The sequence below is a fragment of the Cydia pomonella genome, unplaced genomic scaffold, assembly GCF_033807575.1.
Source record: "Cydia pomonella isolate Wapato2018A unplaced genomic scaffold, ilCydPomo1 PGA_scaffold_143, whole genome shotgun sequence".
In the NCBI taxonomy this organism is placed as follows: Eukaryota; Metazoa; Arthropoda; class Insecta; order Lepidoptera; family Tortricidae; genus Cydia; species Cydia pomonella.
The window spans coordinates 309,988-337,069 of record NW_026907786.1 but is presented as its reverse complement, the minus strand read 5'-3'; the positions used below and the strand labels follow the sequence as shown (position 1 = coordinate 337,069).

The window sequence follows — 27,082 nt, the reverse complement described above, 5'->3', positions numbered from 1 at the left end:
TCATATTTGTGATGGCGGTGCTAGCTTGGGGGCTTTGCTGCCTTGCTTAGTCGTAAATTTACGATACAATACTTTCTGATTGATTTCGAAGTTACTAATATTGTTTTATAAAGTTTTATTTTGTTCTGTTATTTTTCATGTATAAATCATGATGTATTTCTTTGAGATCGCTGAAGTTTGCAAGATAAGAATTCTTGGCGCTAAGAAAACAATTAATGATTCTTGATGAAAAATGTGCTTATTAGAACCTTATTAGCGTAAGAGGATTATTAAACTTCGATGCAAGACAGTTTAGTGCTATATAATTCTTCTTATTATTAGTTGAATCAAAAGAAGCACCATGAATGATGTTCGAGACAAAGTTGTTGCCGGGTCTTCGAGTTGGGAGAACACAACAACGCGAAGCGACTCATCACCCGAGACCCAGTCATCGCCCGGCGGCAGTGGGGAGACCCCCCAGACGCCCGGAGCGCCAGCGCCGCTGGCTCCACACCTTGCTGCCGACTTACATCCAGATCTCATACAACAGGGCTGGCGCAAGTACTGGTCCAAACGAGAAAACAGACCATACTTTTGGAATAAGCTTTCTGGGGAATCAATGTGGGAGTTACCGGCGGTAAAAAGAGATTTTGACCCTATCACAGACCCCCTTGGCATTTGTCACACTGGTCCACCCAATGCAGGTAATATGACTCCAAGTGCCAGCAAACGTCGACCTTCAGAGGACAATGGACCTCCTCCTAAAAAGTTTATTCTGGCAGGGCCTTGGGATATTGAGGTGCCAACAAATGTGGTTATATATGAGCGGCCCCCAACAATCTGCCCCCATCCTCATCCAGAAATAGAAGGTTTCAGATTTACACTTGCAAACAAACTTCGGCAATGCTATCAAGAGTTGTGTCATACCAGAGAGGGTATTGATGCTCCAAAGGATTCATTTAATCGTTGGCTCATGGAGCGAAAAGTGAATGACCAAGGAGGTTCAGATCCACTTTTGCCAAGTCACTGCTTCCCTGAAATATCCCGTTCTATGTATGAAGAAATCATGAATGATATACCAATCAAGCTGACACATCCAAAATTCACTGGGGATGCTCGTAAACAATTGTCACGCTATGCTGAAGCTGCAAAGAAAATGATAGAATCCAGGAATGCATCACCTGAAAGTCGTAAGGTGGTGAAATGGAATGCAGAAGATACATTCCAATGGCTTCGACGCACTGTTGGAGCTACTTATGATGATTTTCAAGACCGACTTGCACATCTACGGGTTAGTTATTACATTTTAAAATGATTTCACTTCTTTGGCTTTAGTAGCATACTTTTTTTTAAATAACTATTTGTAATCTTTTGTGAAATATATCTCATGTTAATCATTTTTCAGAGACAATGCCAGCCACATTTGGCTGAAACAGTCAAGGCTTCTGTGGAAGGCATTTGTTTGAAAATATACCACTTATCTGCAGAGTATGCGCGTAAAATAAGAGAGAAGCATAGTGCTCTGTTAAAAGAAAATGGAATACAGGTATGGAATAATAAAAAAAATCTTTGCAAATATTTATTCATACTTGTCACACAATTCTTATTTATTTTTATTTTCTTACACATAATGTGTGCATAAAAGTAATTCAAACAAAAGAACATGTTTTGTAAAATATAGTACCAATAGTATAGTATATATAATTTCCGTATACAGTGGGAAGATGTTGATAACTCGTGAGATTAAATTGATTTTTTTTTAACTTAAAATAGAATTACAGACAGACGTTAACAAGCTTTTCTTAATTCAAAAAAGATGCATTTGTGTGGTATGCGGATTTGGTCCACGAGACCCTTGTAAGCCATTATTTAAAAAACTAAACATACTGACACTTACAGCCATGTTCATATATGAACACGCAAAGTTTGTTAGACAAAATCCTGAATTATTCACTAGGCCTGTACAAAACCCAATGTTACGGGAAAGGGATATGTTGAAAGTTCAGCAGCCCATTTCTAAAACAGCCGTATTCAGGAAAAATTTTTATATTATGTCAGCTAAGATCTATAACCATATTCCTCTCGAATTAAGAGTTTTGCCGTATAATATATTTTTGATAAAGCTTCGATCTTGGTTAGTAGATAAATGTTTTTATTGTATAACTGAATATTTTAACATGAAATTGATACTTTAAATAAACCTAATTTACAATATATATGGTTTATTAATAAGAATAAACTAGCTTATTTATTAAATTATTACGCTAAATGATATTAAAATGAATGCCTTTAAATTATATGCTGATATCGACTCTTTATATATGACATTTTAGTATGTATTGTGAAATTTAATAATTTATGTATTTTGAAGTACCTAGGTAATTTTGATTTTGTATAATTTTGAAAATTAATGTAAATGTCTGTGTAGGTATTAAACTAACTATAAAATAGGTATTCTGTGTAAATATTGTTGTAATAGTTAACTGTAGGAATATATATAATGTTTTATGATGTAAATAATATCCTTATGAATTGTTGTGTAAATAATTAGCGTAAGAAATTCCTTTGCATGCCCTTAATGTTGGCGAGATGTGTGTACTTTATTACCTTGTGTAAAACCTTACAACACCTTATGTAACCATGTCTCTGGCAGAATAAATAATTTCAATTTCAATTTACATAAGATCTAATTTCTTCAATTTTATATCTCGAGTTATTAACTTCTTCTCACCATGTTCGGCGCCAGATATAGAAGTGACCCGAAGTGAAAAATCTCTATTCTATTGACCTCTTCTACATTATTCATCTTTTGTCACTTTGTCATAATAATTTACTATAAATACTATAATTTACATCAAAGTCAAAACTTTGTCATGATAATTTACTATAAATATAATCTTGTAATCCTTTTTTATGGTAATTTATTTGCACTTAAAAACCTCTATAAATAACACTTAGCTACATTGCCCACTAAATTGAATTCACAAGAATTTGCAAATGGGTGTGAAAGTAGTTATAATGGTGGTAGTTATTATTATTACCAACAAGATTTGAGATATAAATCTTTAATCAACCTTTTTGAGTGTCGAACACAAAAACTGTCACTTGGACGCCATGTCACTGGAGTGACAAATCTGAAATTGAACTTTATGCATATGCATGTAGGTCTATGTTTGCTCTGTGGTCTGTGACGGATTAATCCGTCTTCGGCCTTTGACCTACGGTGCGGATATATCCGTCATTGGCGTCAAAAAGGTTAATAGGTTTCCATTGACAGTTCACACCTCGTAATACTTCCAAACAAAATTTTTAATTTTTAGAATTAATATTTTGAACTTTTTTTTTTTAAACCAACCAAGGAAAAAAAACGAAATTTCTAAGAAATTACCTTGACTTGCTCGATTTTTTTTATTCTATTTGTTATGCAGGAACTGCCGGCGCCGCTGCAGCAAGCTGCACTACGGAAGGTGTGGTGCTACCCTGTGCAGTTTGCTCTACCGGCCCCGCGGCCGCCCCTAGTCGAGCACTTCCTCGACCGCGACCAGGCACTGCTGCGCTACCTTGGCGAGACGCAGGTCATCAATGCGGCCTACCTCCAGAAGCTGGTGGGTACACCTGGGCTAGGTCTGGTGTTAGCTGTGCAGTTTGTTCTGCCGGCTTCGCAGCCTATCCTAGTCGAGCGCTTCCTCATCCATGACGAGGCGCTGCTGCGCTGCCTCTGCGAGACGCAGGTCATCAACGCGGCCTACCTGCAGATGCTGGTCGGTGCATCTATTTGAGTCTGGTGCTACTTGGTGTAGTTTTTATTTGCACTGCCTCAACCATAGTCAAGCACTTTCTGGACCACACCCAGACAAAAGCTTGAGAAGCTGATACACCCACTAGCACATAATAACAGAATGTGAAGTATTTGGTTTGGTATAATTTAAATTAGAGATGGGCCGAATATGAAATTTGCCGAATATTCAGTTCAAATATTACTGAACTATTCGGTTCATCTATAACATTCTAATAAACCATTCGAAAACGCTTCAATTACTTAAATTAGCAACTTAAGATTAACCGCTTCTTAGGCATTCCCTGACAATAAACAGGCAAGCGCCAACCCCCAACCCTCGCCAAACAAAACAGACTCAACATGTCTCATCTTGCATTTTAATGACAACGGGAAGACTTCACCTGGCAGAAAGTAACTTGAAAAGTTCTGGAGTTTGGAGTGGAGCTTATATTTTATAGGTTCGCAACCAAACATTCGGCATTTTAACCGAATATTTCGGCCGAATACGGACATTGAAAACTTACCTAATATCAGTGTTGGTCGACGGATCCCTTTGTTTGACATAATTATTGAAAGTCATAATGTAATGATAGTCATATTATCATTAGTCATAACTCTGAAACTGTTAACTTTTCAGGAATTTCCTCAGGTTATCCTATAGATAGGTTAGGTTAGGTTAGGTTTGTTTTATGGCAATTCTGAAAAGTTACGCGTTTCTGAGAAAAACCAAATTATGGCTAACGAAAATGCGGACAAACAATACATTATGACTTAAAACTTTATGGGAAACAATAGAGACCCGTTGGTCGAACGTAAATTAGAATTACCATTAACCATTATAAACTGTAACCGTCCGTTACGGTTATTGGCCGGGCCAAATAATTACCTAACATTCGACCCATCTCTAAATTTAAAATGTTGATAGGCCTTTACTGTTTATTATAATAATAGCTTAACACGTTCTACGATCTTATCAGACAACCTTGACGATCATAACGTATGCATTGAGTGTAAAAAAAAATGCAACATATGCGATATTGAGAGCTAAACTCTAAAAATAGCTCTATTATGAAATGGCGCCAATGCGCCATCTAGCGAATTCCATGAAATATTTCGTGTTTCTTGGTTTTTGCGTGCCTGTTCCACATCCTACAGCTATTAATATAACTTGTTGTGATTTGTATCTGTCTATCTGTTTCAAGTACCTCGTTTTGTTTTCAGGAATGCCTATACCGGTACAGCTGTTTCGACGACAAGAAGTTCGAGCAGTTCCTCTCTCGCGTGTGGTGCGTGCTGCGGCGCTACGCGGCGTGGGTGGGCGCGGGCGGCGACGCGCAGCTCGCACAGATGGCGCTGCCCGTGCCCGTGCTCGAGTGCTTGCACCGTTGCTTCGGTGTCACGTTCGAGTGCTTCGCTTCCCCGCTCGATTGCTACTTCCGTCAGTACTGCTCGGCGTTCGCCGATACTGACTCGTACTTTGGATCTCGTGGGTACGTAGTATACTATTATTGGAGTTATAATTCGCGCGCAGCTCGCACAGATGGCGCTGCCCGTGCCCGTGCTCGAGTGCTTGCACCGTTGCTTCGGTGTCACGTTCGAGTGCTTCGCTTCCCCGCTCGATTGCTACTTCCGTCAGTACTGCTCGGCGTTCGCCGATACTGACTCGTACTTTGGATCTCGTGGGTACGTAGTATACTATTATTGGAGTTATAATTCGCGCGCAGCTCGCACAGATGGCGCTGCCCGTGCCCGTGCTCGAGTGCTTGCACCGTTGCTTCGGTGTCACGTTCGAGTGCTTCGCTTCCCCGCTCGATTGCTACTTCCGTCAGTACTGCTCGGCGTTCGCCGATACTGACTCGTACTTTGGATCTCGTGGGTACGTAGTATACTATTATTGGAGTTATAATTCGCGCGCAGCTCGCACAGATGGCGCTGCCCGTGCCCGTGCTCGAGTGCTTGCACCGTTGCTTCGGTGTCACGTTCGAGTGCTTCGCTTCCCCGCTCGATTGCTACTTCCGTCAGTACTGCTCGGCGTTCGCCGATACTGACTCGTACTTTGGATCTCGTGGGTACGTAGTATACTATTATTGGAGTTATAATTCGCGCGCAGCTCGCACAGATGGCGCTGCCTGTGTGCCGTACTGGAATATCTGCACCGCTGCTTCGATGTCACGTTTGATTTAATGCTTTGCGTCGCCGCTCAACTTTTACTGGCACCAGTACTCCTCAGCATTCGCCGATACTGACTTTTTACTTTGGATCTCGAGGTTATGTAATATTATTATTGGGGTTTTTCAAGGCGCACAGCTCGCACAGATGGTGCTCTCCCATTAGGACCAACACAACCGCGATGGAATTTCGTACTATTGTGTCAACCAAATCAAATCAAAATCTTTTTATTATTACTACCAGTAACAATTTATCCATAAAAGAAATATCTGGTGGAACCCAAACTAGGCTAAGTCTGTATCTTGGGGCTCTGAAGCGCAAAGCAAGTTTAAAATTAAGATTAATATGCTATACTTATACTTAACTATAGTACATTACTACAGAGGCCGGGACGAAAGGGGTTGCCGTCCGAAGACATATAGACATATGTCTGAGGCGGGCATGCCCTATTTCCCGGCGAGGTATGTATAGTGCTTTTCTCAAACATGCAATGAAATAAACAACAAAAAAATCTAAGTTTTATTTTTAAAGAAATTATATGTAAAAAAGACTAAAACTAACGTGTGTATATTACTATTTCGCTATATTTTAACTCGGTTTTAATAAAAAACAGATTCTTCATACATTTATATTTAGTATTATACAGCGAACGAAAAAAACATAGAAGACTAACGTCAAACAAAATATCAGCGTAAAAGTGGCCCCACTATTAAAACACGCAATACTAATAACGGACCAATTGCAACTCGTCTAATTTCAGGTCTTGTTTTCTTCGACGAAACTTCATTTGACCATGATTAGTCAATTTAAACCACCCGAACTACGATCGGTCTATTATGAGGCGCTGTGATTGGCTGTAGCGTTGTCACTTGAACATACATGTCAATGGAAACCAACTCTAGGTAGACGGTTTTATGCAATATAGACTACTTTTAAATGCAATATTTTTGTATGATAATTTATTAATTTATTTTAAAGCCTTTTTTTTGTTCGTTTATCGCACGTGTTAAAGGCAATTAAGCCTTCGAACCAATTAATACATTGTGTCGTTTATCTTATAGGGCACCTGCGACGTTTGGTTAGGTGGCATAGAAATATGTCAGATGTAAAATAATGTAAATTTGATAGGTCACAATTGGAAAAATACAGCTGGCATTTGGGATTTTGGATTTTGGCCTGATCAAGATGAAAACCGATATCTGAGGATCCAAGAGGCTTTTTATTATGAATTTGAGATCAAAATAATAAAAAAAGTGCCGCGGGTTGAATTTTTGAATTTTTCATCCGATCAAGGTGAAAATCCATATCTGAGGATACGAGTGGCCCTTCATTATGATTCTTAAGTCATATTTGGTAAAAGCGCCCTCCATCTTGAATGAAACGCCCGACATCTTGAATTCTCCATTTTTAGGGTTCCGTAGCCAAAAGGCAAAAAAACGGAACCCTTATGGATTCGTCATGTCCGTCCGTCTGTCCGTTTATGTTACAGCCACTTTTTTCCGAAACTATAAGAACTATCTACTATAAGAACTATATAACTATCAAACGTGGTAAGTAGATGTATTCTATGAACCGCATTAAGATTTTCACACAAAAATAGAAAAAAAAAACCAATAAATTTTGGGGGTTCCCCATGCTTAGAACTGAAACTCAATTTTTTTTTCATCAAACCCATACGTGTGGGGGTATCTATGGATAGGTCTTCAAAAATGATATTGAGGTTTGTAATATCATTTTTTTCTAAACTGAAAAGTTTGCACGAGATATACTTCCAAAGTGGTAAAATGTGTCCCCCCACCCCTGTAACTTCTAAAATAAGAGAATGATAAAACTAAAAAAATATATGATATACATTACCATGCAAACTTCCATCGAAAATTCGTTTGAATGAATGAAATTTATAGATATTAGTTCTAAGCATGGTTCTTATAGTTTCGGAAAAAAGTGGCTGTAACATAAACGGACAGACGGACGGACATGACGAATCCATAAGGGTTCAGTTTTTTTGCCTTTTGGCTACGGAACCCTAAAAATGGAGAATTCAAGATGTCGGGCGTTTCATTCAAGATGGAGGGCGCTTTTACCAAATATGACTTAAGAATCATAATGAAGGGCCACTCGTATCCTCAGATATGGATTTTCACCTTGATCGGATGAAAAATTCAAAAATTCAACCCGCGGCACTTTTTTTATTATGAATTTGAGATCAAAATAATAAAAAAAGTGCCGCGGGTCTTCAAAAATGATATTGAGGTTTGTAATATCATTTTTTTCTCAACTGAATAGTTTGCGCGAGAAACACTTCCAAAGTGGTAAAATGTGTCCCCCCCCCCCACCCCTGTAACTTCTAAAATAAGAGAATGATAAAACTAAAAAAAATATATGATATACATTACCATGCAAACTTCCATCGAAAATTCGTTTGAATGAATGAAATTTAATCCAGAAAATTATTTCCATATATATTATACATTTACACATAATTGCATTACATAAAGAATTAAATTAAATTAAAATAAAATAACATCCTAAAATTTAAATAACAATATATTATATTACATTAAAATTCAAATAAGGGCCTGCGTCCCGGGTTACCCTGAGCCCGTCACGATAGGCTTATGGTAGCCCCTCCAGCGCTCGTGCAGCGGGCTGGCGTCCCACTCTCTCACCGCCGACAGTAGCGTGTTGAAGGAGCCATATATTGCCTTTCTGGCGGTGGCGCTTCTCGCGCGCAGCAGCGCGTCCCAGCCCGGCGCGCGCCCTTCCGCGAACATGGCGTTCGCGCTGCACCAGCGCGGCAGGCGTAACAGCGCCCGCCACGCGTTATTGTACTGCACACGCAAGTCTCTGACCGCCGCGCAGGTGTAGTCGGACCATAGCTCCACTGTATAGACGCTTGTACAAAAACTGAGGAACAGCTGCCTTTTTACGCTGTCGCTACATTTGGCGAATCTTCTAGCCAACATATTCGCGCGTACCGCAGTGGCTCGCCTTTGCATTTCTACGTCCTATATGTGCGGTTTGAATTGAATGAGATCTTGTAAGTAGTTTTTTTTAATACGTCATAAATATATATAAAAAAAAAACATCAAACCCATACGTGTGGGGAATCTATGGATAGGTCTTCAAAAATGATATTGAGGTTTCTAATATCATTTTTTTCTCAACTGAATAGTTTGCGCGAGAAACACTTCCAAAGTGGTAAAATGTGTCCCCCCCCCCCTGTAACTTCTAAAATAACAGAATGATAAAACTAAAAAAAATATATGATATACATTACCGTGCAAACTTCCACCGAAAATTGGTTTGAACGAGATCTAGTAAGTAGTTTTTTTTTAATACGTCATAAATGGTACGGAACCCTTCATGAGTGAGTCTGACTCGCACTTTGCCGCTTTTTTGCTTTTATCATGATCATCATACGTCATTTATCATATAAAAGCAAACACGGTGAAATTTAAGATGTCGGTCATTTTTGCCAAATTTGACCTCAGAATCGTAATGAATCGCTCGGATCCTTAGATATCGATTTTCATCTCGATCAGAGCCAAAATGCAAAAATCCAAGATGGCGGGCGTTTGTTTCATTGTTGACCTCATATTCATTATAAAGGTCCTCTAGGATCCTCAGATATCGATTTTCATCTTGATCAGAGCAAACATGCAGAAATTCGTATTGAACACGTCGTCATAGGAACAGTTTGTATGGGAAAGTATCATTATAGTTTTTACTATTTTCCTCGCATTCTTTCCATATTTTTTCACTGTTAAAACCGTCCCTGGACCTAGAAATATTCCAATACCAAAATTAGCCAAATACGTCCAGCCGTCCGCGAACTTAACGATAAGTTTAAATAGCAGCGAGGACTTAGTAAGAAAGTACACATAAAAAACCTCCACCTATAACGGCGATTCATATTTACTATCACAAAGGGTCTAGCCGCAATCCTATAGTGAAACTGCCCCTATACCTTTCTTAGAAGCGTTAATTGGTCTTATTATAAGATATCATACCTGGGCGACCGAGCTTTGCTCGGTTATAACTATTTATTGTAATATGGTGGTGTATAGGTAATAATCTTAACTACATTTTTTTTACTTATTTAAACTTGTCTAAAACAATAAAAACTAAAAAATTATATATAAACTTGAACATATAAAAAAAAACAAAAGTTAGTCACCGGGCGAGATTCGAACCCATAACACTCGTTTAGCAGTCCGCGTCTTAACCCGCTGGACCAGACGGATAGTGGCCGGCAACACGAAATTAGCGACCATATTCTGCGTCGAAAGAAAAACGCATGAAAACTCTAAAACACGCGTTAGATTGTATACCCCCAAAAACCCTCATATACCAAATTTCAGCGAAATCGTTAGAGCCGTTTCCGAGATCACAGAAATATATATATATATATATATATATATATATATATATATATATATATATATATATATATATATATAGAAAAATTAAAAAAGATTTTATATATATATTTTTTTTTATCCAAACCAAGGGGATTTCAGGCTTGAAATATTGTAAAATGATATCCTATAATAAGACCAATTAACGCTTCTAAGAAAGGTATACATTTCAGCCAGGGGCAGTTTCACTATAGGATTTTGACCCTTTAAATTATTAAAATAACAACCTGATCAAATTAAAAATGAAAGTTTCATCGTTTCATCAATGGTTGTTTAAAATGCATAACATCATCCCCATATAAAGCCTGTTGTGCTCAAGAAAAATCAAAATAAATATGATCCTAGCTAAACTGTACGTGATAAGTAATCCCATATTTTTTCCAGTGTTTGTTGGAACGACTAACACATCATTTAGCCGCACAATAAGGCATATTTCTTTGGTTAAAGATATTATTTGAATACTTCTTACTATGACTGTCACAACGGGCTGCCATTTGCGAACTAAATAGCTCCACGGCACAAAGTTGATGCCCCGCCCGCTTTGGCACAATGTGTGTGGGGTCATTTTGCAGACCTAGTTCGTCATCTATGTTTATTATCAGTCGCTGGTATTATATTTCTTTAAAAAAGTACGAAAGAACGTTTCTGAACGAACCTTTAGAATTTCAATTTGTCGCGACCAAAATTAAATTATAACCTCTTGTCAATCTCAATAATAAATCAGAACTCAATAGTAATACTTGTTGCTAGATAATTATGTAGATAAACTAAACTTATATATTAAGCGTTGTAGTCTAAACTGTCGAGTTACAGTTTAAAATACTAAAACACAATGCATTTCGGGTTAAAAGATGCTTAGTAAACAAAACATTGAGCATAGAGTACAATGCCCACTATGTTGAAGACTTTTTTGTTTCTGCCAGTTCTTTTAAATATGACAAAAACAGGTGTTTTGAGAAAATGGACATTTTTTTTGGTTTTCCAATTTATAAAATTGTCATAAGTAACCATATATATATTTCGCCTTTTTGCCGGCTGCAAGTTCTGTATAGCCAATTTTGCTTCGGCTCTTAATTCGGTTCGGACATCATGTTGAATTATTTATAACAAAACAAGATTATAAACAACAAAATTAAATCCGATAAAACAGAATTACAGCGAAAAATTATCAAGTTTCCCGCCAAACCTTTTTTTTTCTATTCGGTTAGAGACACGTTTGAGTAGACATTTTTACCGCTACCTAATATTTAGATGAAATATTGATATTTCAATGTGTATATGTATAGTTATGAAAAAAATTGATAATAATGTGTTATTTATTATGTTCATGCGGATTTATTATGTAAATAAAACTGCACTAAGTACATACCAAATCGTTTATTGTTTTTTTTAATACGCATAGTGGCAGAATGTCATGATGCCGGTGCCAAAAATTTATGTGGAATGGAAATTAAAAAAGAGGACTTTGCCGGCCTAGGACTGCAAGATTTGTATGAAATTCCATTAACGACCTCTTGTCCTAGCCGCACCTGAAACGTCATACTTCGCAGCCATAAGCAATAAGGAACATAACATGAAATTTTCATTGCATGTTTGAGAAAATACCATTAACTATACAATTTATAAAAACAACAAACAATACATAAATAATTTAGAATTCATTATTTATATTTATACTATTATGAATAAATGACTATGTGCTAAATGCTAGTTTTAACTTGTATTCAATCGACCTCAGCGTGCTGCAACGGTCATGTTGTTATTTTTTTATTGAATTTTCTTACACTTTTACTTGATAAAAAATCGTGCCATGATCTTGACAGCTGAATTAGATGGCGCTGCTCAGCTCCATACAATTTTCGTTAACTCTGGGTTTCAAAAGTTGACTTTGGACAATTACCATAAAACATGATGTTTTATAGCACCATCTAGTTCGGTTCGGCTGTCCTAATGGGATGCACTATTTTAATTATTTGCAGACTTTTTTACAATCAACCTCTCTTTTGGTAAACTATAGGATATTTTTTTTTAACTTGCAGACCGTTCCTGGAGCTGCGGCCGGTGTCGGGGTCGATGGTGGCGCACCCGCCGTACTGCGAGGAGCTGCTGGAGGCGGCGCTGCGCCACATGGAGCGGCTGCTGCAGGACTCGGCCGAGCCGCTGTCCTTCCTCGTGGTGCTGCCCGAGTGGCCCGAGCGCCACACGCATGCGCTGCACAAGCTGCAGGCCAGCCACTTCAAGCGCAAGCAGGTACACACCAGTATACGTACAAAACCTTTTTCTACTCGTCGACTGCAATTATTGAATTAAGATTTCGTATACCAAACTATAAATGTGTACTTTTCATGTAGGCCACATATCTATAAGATTCATTTTGTTACGCTGTAGTCAACTATAAAAAAATTTACCAATAGGCGGGTCCACACAGAGCGAACATACGCGCGAGGCTGTTACCTCACGCACAAACCGGCTAGTGTAGACGTGCTTCGGCCGAGGCGGCGGGCTCAGGCGAGTTAAATGCGCGCGCCGCCTCGGCCGAGGCACGTTTAAACTGGCCGGTTTGTGCGTGAGGAAACAGTCTCGCGCGTATGCTCGCTCTGCGTGGACCCGCCTAATAACGTGCCGCCGCGCTCCCATAGAAAAGACTGAACGGGCGCGGGGCGGGAGTCGCGCGTTTATGTCTACATTTTTGTTTACTGACTGAGATACTTACCAATTTTCATTAATTATTTAGGTTTTATAGTTAACAAAAATCCAGCCAAATGCGAGTTCGTTTTACTCGCGCACCGAGGGTTCCGTACAAACTTTCAATTATCTCGTGTATTTATGAACGCGAAAGACTTGATCAGAAGTACTTATACTAAATATTATTGTGTGCAGCGCCATCTTTCGGCAAATTGTCTAACTAATTTTTGCGATTTAATCAAAGAATAGGGAGCGTGCATGAACTATAGGAGACAGCACAGGAGCCGTCAGATTTTTGGCGCGAGGCGTAAATGTGATGTTTATTGTTCCAATGTAGCCCACGAGATGGCAGAACCTACCATGCACAACACAACACGTGACGTGTAGATTGCAGACCCTCCATCGCGCACGGTCCCTATACAATAGTCACAAGGAGAAGAACGCTAACTCCATACAAAAATATGCCTCTTTCAAAACTTCGTTTATACTAGTGGCGCTCTCTTTGTATCTCAGTACTAAAATTGACAACCGCTTTAGCCTGGCGGGTTTTGGTAGGTAATCCAGTTCAGAAAGCTAGTGGTTCTGGGTTCGAATCCCGGCGAGAGTATTTCTTTTTGTATTTTTTGTTTTTGTTGGGGTAAGGTTTTTAAATTAGCATTTCTCAAATAGAAAAATATTATGTTAAGGAGATATTAATCAAAATCACAGGCATCTCTTGTACTAAGAAATAATGATTTCTATATTAGGAAGTTATTTCAAAATATAGGTAACAAAACAGTTATAATCAAGTTATAAATATTATTATTCCTATATATTAGGATCAAAAGAGCTTGTTTCAAAAACATACAATAGGCAAAAAAAGTAATTTTCTATACCTATAAATTTATGTTTATGTATAATTGTTGAACTTTTTTTTTCTGTTTGAACTGCCATCAGTCGGTAACGACTATAATCGGTTTTGATGTATGTAGGAATTGACATTGGGGTTTTGGAGACCATTGTCTCATTTAACCAGACATTAATTTTGCACAATGTGCTTCCTTTTAAGTTTGTGTACAGTTTTAGTCTTATCCAGTAGTTTTGAAGCTAGTGGGTTTTGGTGGCTTGCTAGGCGCTCAATATAATTGTTTGTGAATTTTTTGATCTCTTCCTGTATGGTGGTCATATTGAGATAATCGTGTATTTCATCGTTTCGGATGAACCACGGTGCGTTGGCAATCACACGAAGGATGGCGTTCTGTGCTCTTTGAAGACACATTATGTTACTATCACTAGCAGTTCCCCATAGCTGGATCCCATATGTCCAGATGGGCTTAATGATTGCGTTGTATAGGAGTAATTTATTATCCACTGAGAGAGTAGAGTTTAGACCCAATAGCCAATGAAGATTTTTATATTTTAATATATTTTCATTCCGTTTGTTTTATGTGAGTTTTCCATGTAAGGCGCCTTTCTAGATGAAATCCTAGGTACTTGATACACTCGCAATGTGGCAGGACATCAGTTCCAAGTTTGACTGGAGGGCAATCTCCTCTTCTTAGGCTAAAGGTGATGTGGTTTGACTTGTGAGGACTAGCTCTTACGCGCCATTGTGTTAACCAGTTATGAGTATTGTCCAGTACAAGCTGTAGTTGCATACTAGCTATTTCAGGAGATTTGTGGCAGGAGAGGTAAGCTATGTCATCTGCATAATTGGCAACCGTCACCTGCTCAGAGGTAGGCAAGTCATACGTGAATATGTTGTAGAGAGTAGGTTCAATCACTGAGCCCTGTGGCACACCTGCTTCTATGTTATAAAATTTTGATCTCGCATCACCATCCTTCACTTGGAAAATTCTGTCATATAGGTAAGAGGCTAGGATTTGAAATAGCGAATGAGGCAGTTTCTCTTTAATTAGTACACAATAGTCCCTTGTGACTTTCATCTGTTCCCCAATTTAAAAAAAAACATGGGTGGTATGAAATTTTCAAGCAACGCCGAGGTCCAAGCTGAGGTGGATGCCTATTTTGAAGGTCTCGAGGAAAGCTTCTTCAAAAGTGGTGTAATGGCTCTGGAATCCAGATGGAACAAGTGCATTCAACTCGACGGGGAACTATGTAGAAAAATAAAAATAAATTAAAAAACCTCTGTTTTGTTTTTAATATTCAGGCCGCAAATTTTTCAATCCACCCTCGTACCCTTATGAATTTTATTCAATGAGACCACAGGTCAGTAAATACGGTGCATTAATATTGTGGCTATCGAATAACCTATCATGTATGTGTGATTATAATGTTTTAATTTTTTTTAAGCATTAGGTATTTATGTTAAGTTGGCCTATTTATTAGCGCATGTTTTAATTCCCAGATTACCTTGATAACAATAAATAAGTCATTAAAAATCTTCATGATAGGTAATAAAAACATTATGTATATACTATTTATTGCTTTTAATGTAGCTTTTTAATACCTAAAACATGAATCTGTGGTTTTACTCCACAATTGGAATTAATGTAAATTGTAATCAGATCACATATATCAGGCCAATAAAAAACATGGATATATGACAACTAAAGTTGTTATTACGATTGTCGGACACACTGCTCCAAGCAGCAGTCTTGATCACCGGGAAACTACCAGGGCGGTTTGAGAAGTCAGTGACTATATAAAACAAAAATCATTTTAACATATAAACTTTTTAATTGTAAATTCTGAACTCATTGGTAGCTGGCAGTTTTTTTTTAAAGGCGGGGTACTTTGGCCAAAAAGTGTGTCCACATGAGAAGTCAAAGTGGGCCGTTGCATGTCTTTCTAATTAGGGTGACCATGAGTTATATGTATCTGGGATATTGGGATAACGTGGAATATATAGTTTGGCCAAGATCTTTTCTCATGTATAAATTATTAACTAATAACAGGACTTAATCGCATATTAAGTTTTATGTTTACATCCGACGTTCCGAGGACGGCGTTGTCCCCGTGGTCTCAAAGAAGACTGGCTAAAATTGACATCAACATCTTCTAGCCGCGCGAGTTTTTTGAACTACTCGCACTTGGTCTTGTTTATTGACTTGAACATTTTGCGCACTAGGGATGTTACTCCGTCGACACACAACACTAACGATATCCGATTTTTCGACTGTCGATATTGGTTCTCACTTACACATACTAATAACTGGGGGCCTACCGCAAAAACCGAAATTCGCAAATTGCGGAGATCTTTGTCTTTTACTCTCAGTAAGACGTAATAAGACAGAAAAACGCCCGCAATTGATGAACTTCAATTTTCGCGGTTATAGCCCTGGATTCCATGTGGATGAGATTTATATTTTCTAATTAAAATACTTAAGGTGTTACGATGCCGGACATGTGTTTGAAAATTAGTAAATGGCAGCCGTTAGCCGCCACTGTCGAATTCAAAAATTGTCACGATTTTTCATTTGTAGTCTTCCTCTTTCGCACTCATGTGTATATAAATAGTTAGCAAAACCGTTTCAGTAAAAAAAATTAATGTATAAACTTAAGTCTGGAATGTTTAAGGACTTTGGATTTCAATTTTGGCAATTAATTATTCTATTATAGCTATCATTCCACCAATTTAATCATGTTGAAATATAGACACACCTAATTAGATAAACTTACTTAAGTACTTAATAAGAATTGTGTAAAACTGATTCACATCGTGCCGACATCATGTTCACCCTAATGAGTTTGACAATTATCGTCTTGTATTTTTATCGTAAAATTGAATGATTGTGGTTCACCTGTGAAAATATATACCACAATCAGCAAAACTTTCACTTCTACAACCTGTCACACAACATTTATGAAAATATCTCAAAAATATGTGATCAAGTTGGGGATATCAATTAATATTCAAAGTTTTTACAATGTCTACCATATTACAATTTTGTTTTTTTTTTGTTGTGCACATGATAAAGATAAAGATAGTTTATTATTCAAGTAGGCATATTACAATGCGCTTATGAATGTCAAATAAAGCTACATGCTTTTGCAATCAGTTAATAATATTGACATCATAATTAACTACAAATTACTTAAAAGATTTGAGAACCGCACTCTGTATATAGCACTAAAATAGTATAAGACAGTATTTAATTTCAGTAGTATATTGATATAAATGGTGCGAGTGAGACACCGCGCCCCACTTTTGCTATCTCAAGTGGACCGTTTTCTCTAGTCTGATAAGAACACCTTTCTGCCTCAGTGATAAGGTTCAATTTACTGTAACAAAAAAGTTAGAGTGTGCTCCACTTTATATCTCCATGTAAAAAAGTTGTTGAGGCATATGTCAAATACGATCGGAAAATTGTTGGAAAATGGAGAAAAGCTAATTTCGTGTGTTAATTACACATTACTTTTTACGTGGAAAAACTATTAAAGAGACTGAAAACTGTTTAAAAAAATATTATGAATAATAAATAAATAAAATGAGTGAAGATTCGTGAGATAGCTGAGACTGTACACATTTCATCTGAACGAGTTTTTCATATCTTGCACTTCCGAGCAATGCTTAGCCAAATTCAAGCGTAATCCTAATGAATTTTACGTCGATTTGTGACGGTAGATGAAACGTGGATCCACCATTATACGCCAGAGACGAGAAATCAGTCAAAACAGTGGACTTCTGCTAACGAACGGGCTCCAAAGAAAGCGAAAACCGTTAATTCGGCAGGAAAGGTAATGGCCACTTTTTTTTGGGACAGCCAAGGGGTTATTTATATAGATTATTTAGCGAAAGGTGAAACAATAAATGGCCAAGCCTGGGCAATAGCATGATACGCGCAGATGGCTGTCTTCAAATTTGTATTTATTTTTATTTGTCTAAGAGCATAGGCAAAACAAGATAATTTTGCGGCTATTTTCCCCACGTGAGTTTTCAAGTTTATATGCACATCTATATCTATACCAAGTAATGAGCACCTGCTTTTTAATTCTAGTTTGCAATCACGGAAGCAGTAGTCAAGGTCTAGGGGCGATTTCTGGTGGGGTCTGAATTGGATTAAATTGGTTTACCGTAGATTTATAGTTAAATTATGGTCTTTTAGCTAGGACAATGTTGTATTAAAGATTGTGTCCAATTTACTTGAAACTTCGTTACTGTTGTCGCTGGGAAATATTATAGATATGTCGTCAGCATATAGTAATGATTTAATATTATTTACTTCTAGTAGTTTTGGCAAATCGTTTATGTATAAAATAAACAAGATGCATCCTAAAACACTTCCTTGCGGGATAGCGCATTTTGTAGCAACGTTGAGAGAACGGACTCTATTTATATTTTTGTTTTCATCATTAAACTATTCAATTTCCACAACCTGTTGTCGGTTTTCAAGATATGATGTAAACCATTTGTGTTTATTTAAAAGAATATCATGTTGCACTCGATCGTAAGCTTTGCTCATATCTAAGAGAAGCCCAAACGCGTATTGTTTATTTTTTATTGATCCTATAGCCTCTCGAATACATTTATACACCGTAAGGGTTGTAGATTTTTCCTTCCTGAAACCGAATTGGCAGTTATCAAAAATTTCATATTTGTCACAAAATCAAGTTAACCGTTTCGCCATAATCGTTTCAAAGTCCTTCGAAAATGTACTTAGTAACGCTATTGGGCGGTAATTTTCGGGACCTGACAAATTTCCTTTCTTTGGAATAGGCTTTATAAGAGACGTTTTCAGTTTTTCCGGGAATATTCCTGAAGAGAAAGATTGGTTGATAAGGTCCGTAAATGGGTTTGTAAGCTCTTTTGCGCATTCTTTTACAAGCATAGGAGGTATCTCGTCAACCCCATAGCTAGTTTTTTTTTAAACTCATAGCTAGATTAGTTTTGTTTTTTGTATGTATGTAAGAAAATGCTACTTTGTTAGAAAAATTTAACGTAGAAGTTGTGAAAAAACGGCCACATCTGGCAAAGAAGAAAATCCTTTTTCACCACGACAATGCCCCTGCGCACTCGTCAGCAGTCGCAACAGCCGAATTAGTAGAATTTCGTTACGAAATACTGCCCCACCCACCTTATTCTCCAGATTTGGCCCCATGTGATTTTTTTTATTCCCAAACATGAAGAAATGGCTCGGTGGGAAAAGATTTTCATCAAATGAGGAAGTCATAGCTGAAACTGAAGCATATTTTTCAGGGTTTGACAAAAAATATTTTTTGGAGGGCTTGAAAAAACTGGAACATCGTTGGATGAAGTGTATGGAGTTGAAAGGAGATTATGTAGATAAATAAAACTAAAAAAGGTAAAAAAAATTTTTTTTGCAAAAAGTCACTGACTTATCAAACCATCCTCGTAGTCGGGATATGCGGCGGGTCCGTGTCTTTTGATTTTGAGCCTTTCCAAGGAAATTATATGACGTTGACGGTCAAGGATTATTTTCTCACGTTCATCCTCTAAAACAAAACAGTCACATTTTAAACACTACTAAATATAATCTATCTCCTTAATTACTAACCTCGCTAATTGCTACCAGGGGTCTAACATGCCAGCTTAAACAATATTGGATTTTACATCTATGATGCATTTTGATTGTAATTTTGGACGCGATATAGCGTCCGTGGGACTTAAGGGGGTGGTAAGATTAAATTTATGTTATGTATTTGAATTTGGCAATAGTACGCTTATTTTATATAAAGATTGAAATATTTCTTGCCTTGAAATAATTGTTGTTTCTTGGTTTAGTACAATGGTTTAAACTTTAACTGAGTCTGTGCGGAGACTGTGCGGTGGATTTTTAATTTTGAAAATTAATCAATAAATATATTTTATGGAAATAAATCGTAAGTTAATCATTTTATATGAAAACTTTGATAATTGTGCGTCACTGACATTATTGACAGCATTGAAATTGCAGACTTTTGTCTATCTTCTAACCGGCCAGACCCAAGTGCAAGGCCTTTTGTTAAGATTTTTTTTTATATTATAATAATTAAATATTATTATAATAATTTATTATGGAGGGCCTCTACTCTCCATAGATTTTATGAACATAGTCAAAGACAAACTGAAATAGGTAATAATTTATATAAGATAATAAAATTATAATTTACATATGGTAGTGTGACATAAATCAAAATATTTGATAAAAATAATTTTATTTGTTCCTAAAGTTGTATAAACAAAGCCAGATGGGAGCAATGTTGCTGTAGCAAAATATTTTTAAGTTAATTACTGGCAAAGTATTTCCCCAGCATCAGACCACACATGCGCAATTATAAAGGGTCATGTCTTTCTAAGGAAGTCGACAGGCCTTGGATTTAATGCACGTATGTTGATTTTTCGAGGATAATTCTCTGTCATGTGATCCGATTTCAAAAATTGTTCTTTTGTTTGAAAGGTAGGTGGCAGGTGTCTTTAATGTAATCTCATAGAAATTTCAAGTCTAATAAACACAAAGTTAGTTAAATTTCAAACTGAATTCGGAAATGTTTTTGGATAATTAAAAAAAAGTTGTCACAATAGAGATCTCATTATATTTTTTTTTGTAGATTTTATAGTAATGTTAGTATCATGTAAAAAATTGTTTTGGAATGTTCAATTTGGGCTCTTTTAAATGATACCCCACTTGACCTAGTCACTAGACTTTGCAATATTGGGCATTTTCCATAGTTATTAAAAATTAAATATAAAAAGAATACTTTCAATGTGTCTGGGTTAGCGTTGTTCATAAGTATTCCAAATTTCAAATAGATAGCTGAAGTGCTTAAGCGGGGGATGTGGGTTTGCCAGCGTTTCTTGCGTCGGCGCACGGAGTGGCTGGTCTTGTCTCTAGAATTTTAAATTACCATGGAGACGGGGTCACCATTCCGTTTGTTGACGATGCACTGGCGCGGTGGAGGACCCACTTCCCATTGGCGACATTGCCCGAAGCTCCGCAGGTCCAGCGGGCATGGGACAACGTGGGGGCCAAGAAAATGCTAGCGCGGCTCATTGGTGCGGTCACAGGGGTGTACTTAGCTAGACTCCGGTCGGTGTCGAGGGCAGATGCGGGGGTGTGGCTGCTGGCTCTGCCTGCTCCTCACTTTGGAACTCTCCTGGACAGTGACTCAATGCGTGTGGCAGTGGCGCTCCGCGCCCGTACCCTGCACTCCTTTTTCACTCGGGGGAATCCCCGGCAGTCAAGACAACACGCGTCGTGATACGCCCGCGTCCGCACCCCTTCTTCACTCGGGGTAAACCCCGGCAGTCAAGACAACACGCGCCGTGAACGCACGTTTGTGTCGTGTAGCGCCCGCGCCCGCACCCCTTCTTCACTCGGGGAAACCCCGGCAGTCAAGACAACACGCGCCGTGTACGCGCGTTTGTATCGTGTAGCGCCCGCGTCCGCACCCCTTCTTCACTCGGGGGAAACCCCGGTAGTCAAGACAACACGCGCCGTGAACGCGCGTTTGTATCGTGTAGCGCCTGCGTCCGCACCCCTTCTTCACTCGGGGGAAACCCCGGTAGTCAAGACAACACGCGCCGTGAACGCGCGTTTGTATCGTGTAGCGCCCGCGTCCGCACCCCTTCTTCACTCGGGGGAAACCCCGGTAGTCAAGACAACACGCGCCGTGAACGCGCGTTTGTATCGTGTAGCGCCTGCGTCCGCACCCCTTTTTCACTCGGGGTAAACCCCGGCAGTCAAGACAACACACGCCGTGAACGCGCGTTTGTATCGTGTAGCGCCCGCGTCCGCACCCCTTCTTCACTCGGGGGAAACCCCGGTAGTCAAGACAACACGCGCCGTGAACGCGCGTTTGTATCGTGTAGCGCCTGCGTCCGCACCCCTTCTTCACTCGGGGGAAACCCCGGTAGTCAAGACAACACGCGCCGTGAACGCGCGTTTGTATCGTGTAGCGCCCGCGTCCGCACCCCTTCTTCACTCGGGGGAAACCCCGGTAGTCAAGACAACACGCGCCGTGAACGCGCGTTTGTATCGTGTAGCGCCTGCGTCCGCACCCCTTCTTCACTCGGGGTAAACCCCGGCAGTCAAGACAACACGCGCCGTGAACGCGCGTTTGTATCGTGTAGTGCCCGCGACCGCACCCCTTCTTCACTCGGGGGAAACCCCGGCAGTCAAGACAACACGCGCCGTGAACGCGCGTTTGTATCGCGACAAACGCAAACATTACTGATTCGACTTGTTTAGTTTCGAGAAAGTTGGGACAATTTATAATTTATCGGTTTATAATAAAATAATAGCGGAATTTAGTGTGAGATCGTGAGTAGTCGTCGTCAAATATGCAGTATACACTGATTATTTTATTATTTTGTGACAGGTGGTGATACCAGCTTTTGAACATGAATATCGACATGGCTTCCAGCACGTAGTTCCAAAGTGAGTAACTTGCATATTATGACCTAATATTCGTTACAGTCAGCGTCAAATACTTTGTAGCAACCAAAGTAGCCAAATAGTTCGGTACACCATATATGGTGTACCGAACTATTTGGCCACTTTGACTGCTACGAAGTATTTGACGCTGACCGTACCACACCTGGCAAGGCGCGCGATTCAAAGTTTGATCAGTCGACTGAAGTTATAATAACGTTTATTTTATTTCCGATGTCTGAAGGCCTGGGCATGTTCGTAGTGAGAATCAGAAAATATTGCTCATCATCATCACAAGTAGATATACAATGGTGCAATTGGATGTTTTTTATTTATTTACTTGAATAACGTCGACGGCAAACGAGCATACGGCGCGCCCGATGGTAAGCGGGTACCGTGGTGTACAAGTCGGCGCTCTAAACGGCCGGTCCCCCGGCAGGAACGAGGTGTACTTCCGCTGGGGCGGCGGCACGGTGGTGGTGTGGCTGCAGAACGCGGCCGGCTTCGCGCGCTGGGGGCCCACCGACGAGCGCGTGGAGGCGCTGCTGGACGCCTGGCGGCCGCGCGCCAAGCTGCGCTCCCCGCCGCCCGCCGCGCCGCCCGACGCCGCGCCTGCTGTCGCCGCCACCCCCGCGTCCGCGTCCGCGTCCGCGCCCGCCGCGCCCGACAAGCGCCCCAACGACAAGGTGTAGAGGTTCATGGCGCTCCGAGCGGCCCACGTTCACCGAGCGTCCCAAGTGTCAATGGCGACCTGCATGGACACATTATGAACTAATTCATTTTCATAGTGGCCGTGCAATTTTGCAGCCGGGTGTACAGATTTGGAATCAGAAATGTAAGCGATGACTGCTGTGATCCCGAATGGTGAAATGCTCCTATGTAAAATTATACAATCATGTATGTGCGCGATTGGTCGTTTGCGCGACGCGACCGGTCGTCCGAGGAGCCCGTGAAGAAAAGTATCGAAAGCCAAAAGCTAGCCGAAATAGGATAGGAAATTGAAAAGGGTCTATTATTGAATCGAATAGAATTTATCCTAATTTACTCGGCTGGATACCGATATACAAATCCACTTAGAAAATTTACTAAAACTATAACGTCTACTAAAAGCCTTAATGCACTGGGGTTAAATTATGCGTGCAACAGTATACTTAACTAATACCGCTCCATCCCGTCCAAAAACTGTTCGAAAACGTTTGTCTTTCCTTTATACATGACTTGTTTTAAATAAATATACTTTTAATAACCCAAACCAAACCCTTTACCTGCATTTATCTTCAACAAGTTAAATTTACTAACATGTGAACAGCTAGTCCTGTCGTCCTACTAGCCTGAAATTATTTTCTTTCTATACTAACTTTAGGAATATTATTCAACTTCTTTTGATAAATTGACTTAAGATTTAATCGTATTACTGACTGTATGTATGTTACCTCCACAGTGCGCTACAGCTGTAAGTAATAATTAATCCTTGCCCATCGTGTTTTTATGTTCGTGTCATGCGTTTTTAGTCAGTTAGTACAGTCAGCGTCAATTACTTTGTAGCAGTCAAAGTGGCCAAATAGTTCGGTACACCATACTTAATATATGGTGTACTATTTGGCTACTTTGGTTGCTACAAAGTATTTGACGCTGACTGTACATAAAGTACCGAGTCTACTACTAGTAGTAGCATGACACATACGAATATTTCCGAGAAAATTATTATTATTATATAATTATAGGCGAGCAGCTATTTAGCTGATTAGCCTATGTCACACAGTGGCCTGTATTATACAGTTCAAAGTTTGTAAAGTCGTATCACATCACTAAGTAACTTCAGTCTAACTTATTGTTTAAAAGCCACTTGTCCAATCTGTTTTTAAAAACATTGATCGAGGGAGCAGTTACAACACTATCCGGTAAACGGTTCCAAGCCGCCACGACACGGTTGGACAAAGAATGATATGCAGCTTTAGTAGTAGTGGGAGTGCGAACAATTCTTAAGCTGTGACCTCGGGTCTCGCGGCTGATAGTTCTCTTGTTGATTATATCGTGAATGTCGGGGAGGTTGTAACAGTGGGTAACAATCTTAAAACACTCGATAAGGTCTCCTCTCGCTCTCCTGGCTTTGAGTGTGGGCAGCTTCAGTACCTTTAGCCTTTCTTCATAAGGTAGGCGTTTGAGCTTAAATGGAAAATATCCAGTGCGAAGTCCACTCCGTTAACCTATCCAAATCAGATTGCAGCTAACCAGAAGAAACATGAAGGTTAGCGAAGAACTTTCCATCATCTGCAAAGAAGCACGATTCTGACTCTATTAGTGCTATTAAGTCAGTCACAAATATTCCAAACAGAGTCGGAGATAAGACAGATCCCTGAGGTACTCCACTCAGCACATTTAGTGGTGAGACGGGCCGTCACCGACTCGCACACTGAAGGTTGTCTGACAGGTACCCTTCTATCCATTTTAGTAGCTTTCCACGGATTCCAAAATACTATGGGAAAAGATTATTCACTACAACCTGTATCTTTTGTTAATCAAGGGCCTTCAGTGTAGTTTAGATAAAGATTTGTGCAATAGGGAAGAGATATGTTTATACCTAATTTCGGCTAGTTTTTTGAGCGACACAAACCGTCAATGGACGTCGTTTCTCAGACATTTGAAGGGGTCGGGGAAGAGCTAAGGCACAATGTAGGAGTTTCTCGAGTAGTGAATGCAATCCCGAATTCGAGATCCCGGAATTTTAGGAATCCCGAGTAGATTTAAAAAAAAGTAAAATTCGATTGAATTAAAACGATAATAACGGCATGTTTGTGATGGTGACGATAATTAAAATAACATATTAATAGACAGAAAACAAAAACCTTTATTCTTTAATATTATTATATAACTAAATCATCATCAGTTTTTCTTGGAAATTAACAAAGGTAGTCAAAACAATAAGTATAACTGTAATAAGAATCAAAGCAATAAGGAATTAGAGAGTATTACAGGTGGTTTTGAAAGTGACTTCTTAAAAAACAAAGGGTATTAAGAGTTTTATCTTCTAAACGGCATCTTACATCCGTTGCAATGTGCCAGCTGCTGAGAACTGGACGTGTGTAGCGTCCCGTCAATCCCGAACGGGATCTCGTCATATTATACGTCGGGATTGATCCCGAAAAATTACACGGGATCTCGCGAGATCGGGATCCCGCGGGATCGGGATTGCGTTCCCTATTCTCGAGTCAATAATGTATTGTACCTTTATCAAAGTCCCTTTTTCACACTGCCGCGCTAAACATATCTGTACAGCAGAATAGTTATTTACGATACAAGTGCAGAAAATAGGAAATTCGCAACAAGTGTTGATAAATTACGACACGAGTCGAAAATCGACACGACTTGCGAATTACCTATTCGCACTTGTGTTTCTAGTTCCTCCTTCACGCGGCAGCGTTATTAATGCAATTTAATACATTTAACTGAAATCAAAGAGTCATTCTACCCAGCCAATTATCTCAAAAACAAATGATTTTTTAAAATTAATATTTTAAATATGGTATATGTTTGCAAATTGAATAATTTTGATTTGAGATACCGCTATGAGGGCAGTATTGATCTTAGAAGATAGGTAAAGTCTAAGAAAAATTGTAAAGTAGATGGTGCTGTACGGTCCACTAACATTTTGCATAAATTATGCGGTAAACTCTTTCAATTACTTACCACATAATATGCCCCCGTACATTAGTTTCACAGCGGGGATACTTTAACTATCAATATATATTAACTGTTTGATTTGATTAATATATAAATAATTTTGAGCATCTTTCTCTGACCCCTTCATATGCGTAGTATATTTGTGTAGGGTTGTAAAAAATGTGTTCTCTCGGATTAGGAAAGATGCTATATAGGTTTATAAGTGTATGTGGGTGATAGGTGGCGACGAAATGCTAATTTCGCTTATTATCTTTGATATTGTACACACAAAATCTGAATGCGGCACTTTGTAGAGATTACCTACAAAATCGAGTGTATGTATGTTTTGTACATAATGATAAATTTGTATCATGTATATACATATTATTTAGTTGTAAAGATAATTTCGATTATCATTTTTTTAGTTATTTTAAGAGCCACATCTCTGTTGTATAGTTCGATAAATATATTGTTTTGATTGTTCATCATTATATTTTTGAAAAAAAAAGTCATTTTATTTATAAAGTCCCCCTAAAACTTAAGTGAAAAAAGCGAGTGGGCTATATGCTATTTAGGTTCTGCCCCACGCCTGCCCTGCTGTGCACAAGTCACTGACTATGAATGTCGAAAATAAAATTGGAGTCTTAATCCTTTTCCAGGCTGAAAGTGTAATCTAATTTGAACCTTAAATCGGAATGCTAAAACGGACGGACGGACAGCGGAGTCTCAGTAATAGGGTCCCGTTTGACCCTTTGGGTACGAAACCCTAAAAAGCAACTTTGTTCACTGATTGCAAAGAATAAAGGCATCCTTTTCGAGCAGGTGATGTTGAAAATAATAATAGACAGCATCAAATTGCTTTCATCCAATACATCAAGACTTAAGTTTTTATTTTAATGATTCAAAAAAATTACACAGCATTATAGCGAACTAATACACTGTGAAATTTATAATAGACAGTATTTGTACAAACTAGGTACATGATACAGTCTAGAAAGGAAAAACAGAACAAATGTAAGAAAGAAGACTAACATTAGACAGAAGATTCTCGCTTAATCGTCTCACAGAACTTCATA

The 27,082-nt window shown here is 38.9% G+C and overlaps 1 protein-coding gene across 1 annotated transcript; it reads left to right on the top strand.

The window, feature by feature from the left end:
• On the top strand, positions 1-26,491 carry LOC133533262 (mRNA (2'-O-methyladenosine-N(6)-)-methyltransferase-like). The gene is made up of 7 exons (XM_061872218.1): positions 1-1,270; positions 1,385-1,525; positions 3,408-3,584; positions 4,979-5,247; positions 12,387-12,597; positions 22,294-22,352; positions 22,786-26,491. The coding sequence occupies exons 1-7, from the start codon at positions 341-343 to the stop codon at positions 23,036-23,038; spliced, it is 2,040 nt and encodes a 679-aa protein (XP_061728202.1). The 5' UTR covers positions 1-340; the 3' UTR covers positions 23,039-26,491.
• The last annotated feature ends 591 nt before the right edge of the window (positions 26,492-27,082 follow it).

Coding starts and splice junctions, on each gene's coding strand:
- LOC133533262 (XM_061872218.1), top strand. CDS start 341: ATGAATGATGTTCGAGACAAAGTTGTTGCCGGGTCTTCGAGTTGGGAG. Junction 1,271..1,384: donor ACCGACTTGCACATCTACGG/GTTAGTTATTAC, acceptor ATCATTTTTCAG/AGACAATGCCAGCCACATTT. Junction 3,585..4,978: donor CGGCCTACCTCCAGAAGCTG/GTGGGTACACCT, acceptor TTTTGTTTTCAG/GAATGCCTATACCGGTACAG.